This window comes from Sinocyclocheilus anshuiensis, unplaced genomic scaffold (assembly GCF_001515605.1).
Source record: "Sinocyclocheilus anshuiensis isolate Anshui unplaced genomic scaffold, SAMN03320099.WGS_v1.1 scaffold343, whole genome shotgun sequence".
Classification (NCBI taxonomy): domain Eukaryota; kingdom Metazoa; phylum Chordata; class Actinopteri; order Cypriniformes; family Cyprinidae; genus Sinocyclocheilus; species Sinocyclocheilus anshuiensis.
The window spans coordinates 35,053-38,483 of NW_015549598.1; the positions used below are offsets into that span (position 1 = coordinate 35,053).

At 39.4% G+C, this 3,431-nt stretch overlaps 1 protein-coding gene across 1 annotated transcript; it reads left to right on the forward strand.

Annotated features, from left to right (window-relative positions):
• Positions 1–1,886: 1,886 nt before the first annotated feature.
• LOC107658525 (trace amine-associated receptor 9-like) lies at positions 1,887–2,885 on the forward strand. Its single transcript, XM_016447117.1, has one exon. It carries the CDS (start codon positions 1,887–1,889, stop codon positions 2,883–2,885), a length of 999 nt encoding a protein of 332 aa, XP_016302603.1.
• Positions 2,886–3,431: the final 546 nt, after the last annotated feature.

Here is a 3,431-nt window from a genome sequence, read left to right on the forward strand (position 1 = left end):
CGCCCCCCTCGGTGGTCAGTCAGTGGGCAGACCCCCCCTAGTTACACGTTTCCTCCGCAGTGCGCTGAGGCTGAGGCCTCCGGTACGATCTCGTGTCCCCACGTGGGACCTGGCTGTGGTGCTAGAAGCTCTCTGTTGGCCTCCCTTCAAGCCTATCGAGGAGATCTCCGATCGCCACCTCACTATTAAGACTACCTTTCTTCTGGCGATATCTTCTCTCAAGAGAGTTGGGGATCTGCAGGCCCTCTCAGTGGCCCCTTCCTATCTTGACTTTGCTCTCGACTATGGCCTAGATATGCGAGCCACTCCCGGCTCTTTTGTTCTCTCGCCATAGCTGTGCAGGCTTCCACACTAGGCAGAGATTTGGAATTCTGGCGGCGTGGGCATACTCGTTCCCAAAGTGTCTTCCGAAACAGCTTGAGTTCCTGAAGAGGAACGTCTCAGGTTACGCATGTAACCATGGCTCCTCGAGGGTATGAGACGCTGCGTCTCGGGGCCATACTTCCGGCATCTCTGCCAGTGCTTGCTTCACTCCTAGAAGCTGACGCCGGTTTCACCGCACGTGCTTTTATAGCTTCCTGGTCATTACGTCACCCGCCCGTGACGTCTCGCCCATCTATTGGACTGATTACACACGGGGTTCATAGCAGGTCACGCTGAACGGCGTTCCCAAAGCGTCCTCCGACACAGCGTCTCGTTCCCTTGAGGAACCATGGTTACATGCGTAACCTGAGACGATTTCCAATCCCCTCCACTTCTAGTATATAATGAATTCGTAATCATAGTTTTCTTAAAATAGTGTATCTATACTGGTATTTATGCTACAAGCAATGTCTGTATTTGGTATCTGAGAGATAACTGAGGGTCTGACCCATGTCAGGAATGTAGTAATGCAGGAATGCAGTTTACTCATTTAGCCCGGCTTACAGAGAATAAATATGTATTTGTTTTGTAATAATTGAATATCTGAATATATTTTATAGAAAAAGTGTTATCAGTAACAATTTTGTTCTTATTTATTTCATTCTGTGGTTCTCGTGAGAGCTGTATGAGACATGTAAAAACCGATTTTGCCTATAGGGCCAAGAAGGTCACTAAAGCACCTGTTTCCATGTATCCACTAATTCTCATGTATGTTTAATATTTATAGCACCATTAGTTGCTATATGTCAAACTAAGCGTGAATCATGTGTAGAAGTTTGAATCAGTGCTCTGTGTGAGTGTACTGTTCTGTTCCAATGATGTACTGCAGCTCAACCTTGAAGGGAAAAGATATTGCCTATGTTTTATCTAATGGCATATTTTCAAGGGTTGTTTAGGAATATAACAGGCACGTGACCATGCCAAAGGAACAGTCGCCAGGAGAATCAGCAGCTGCCCAGATGAGAAGTGCCCGAACAGGATTTGTGACTCACCTACAACCCTTAAGATAGTTGCTTACGAATGGAACTTAGTATCTCCAAGAAACTGTCTTTAGATAACCACATTTGTGTAAAGAAAAGAACACTGTGTGGAAGTGTGGAGAACTCTGTCTTCAGTAATATAGCTGTCTTCAGTAAATTCTCTGACAACTGAGTGAACTTCAAATTTTACTCCTGGACTTCATTGAGAATATTGGTCTCTCTGTGGGGATTAACTGTAATTTCCCTACAACTCATTCTCTCTATGGTTATGGATATTTATCTTATGGGTGTGTTTAAAACAGTAGCATCAACCCTCCTGTGTAATGGTGAGGCCAGGTTTCCTTTAATATGAATGAATCCACAAAATTGGATTATCAAGACACCAAACTAACAAGCTTGAGAATCCTTCTATAACTACAAAATGTTGCTATGATGAAGCTGTTTTATTTTTGATACTTGTGGTATTCCTAATATATTTTTGAAATGCTTAACAGGGGAATGACAGACGCAGACAAACAAGCAATCGAGTACTGCTTTTCAAACAACAATTTGTCGTGCATCAAGGAAATCAAATCTCAAGTGGAGTGCATTGTTTTATACATTTTTATTTCTTTAGCCTCTGTTCTTACTGTGTTTCTGAATCTGCTGGTGATCATCTCCATCTCTCATTTCAAGCAGCTGCACACTCCAACCAACCTGCTCATTCTCTCTCTGGCTGTGGCCGACCTACTTGTTGGACTGATTGTTATACCACTGATGGGAATCAGATATATTGAGACATGTTGGTACTTTGGAGAGACATTTTGTTCTTTGTTTCCATTTATCCTTTATACTGTTGTTTCAGCATCTCTTGGTAATTTAGTTTTCATATCTATAGATCGTTACATTGCTGTGAAAGATCCTCTGCAATATTCAACAAGGGTCACAACCAACAAAGCTGTTTTTTGTATCATTTTAAACTGGCTATGTTCAAGCATATATTCAGTTATCATGCTATACGATGCTATCTTCAGTACAGAAACCCTAATAACATGTTACGGGGACTGTATTGTTACTGTTAAGTTTGAGTATGTTCTCACAGACCTCATTGTTTCATTAGTGGCCCCTTGTTCAGTAATCATATCTTTATATGGGCAGATCTTCTGTGTAGCAAAATATCAAGCTCGGCTTATAAACTCTGTCACAAATGTCAGCAAGTCAGAAAAAAAGGCAGCAAAAACACTGGGGATTGTGATAGCAGTTTATCTTCTGTGTTGGATACCATATTACATGGTCTCTCTTTTTCCAGGATACGATTCAAATGAATCAGCTGTAATGAATATTATGTGTTGGATTATGTACTTGAATTCTTGCATGAATCCTCTTATCTATGCATTATTTTATCAATGGTTTAGAACATCAGCTAAACACATTCTGTCTCTGAAAATATTTGAACCATCTTCAGAATATTTAAGTCTGTTCCCAGAGGTAAATGATCAGTAATCTTTAATGTTAAAACTGATTTCAATATGTATTTTGCTGGCCAGACTGTAGTAATTCACTTTATGTACTGCAACATTTATCAACAAAACCTCCTGCTGTTTGATAGCACTTTTAAAGACAGCCCACTGTAAAACTGCAGCAGATACAACTGTGTCAGGAAATAAATAAGATATAAATAACTGTAATACAAACTATTACTCCATGTGTCTCCTGTTCCCTTGATGATATGGTTTCCTCTGAATCCCAAAACATACAGAACATAAAAAGTGGGGGAAAATTTTTTTATTCCATTATATTCCTGAGACCTATTAAAAAGGTTCAGCATTCAAATCTTTCTACATCTTTATTGTTACAACATTACTCAGATATTTAAAAAAAATAAAAAATAAATAACGATAATAAAAATCAGCTGTGTGCAAGATACAAGCAACAAAAAAAAACTTAATAAGTAAATATTTATTTAAAAAAATTCACATTTACTTTAGTTTTCTGTTTGAAACTTACAACGTATTCTAATGATTCTATATACAGTGGTGTGAACAAGTG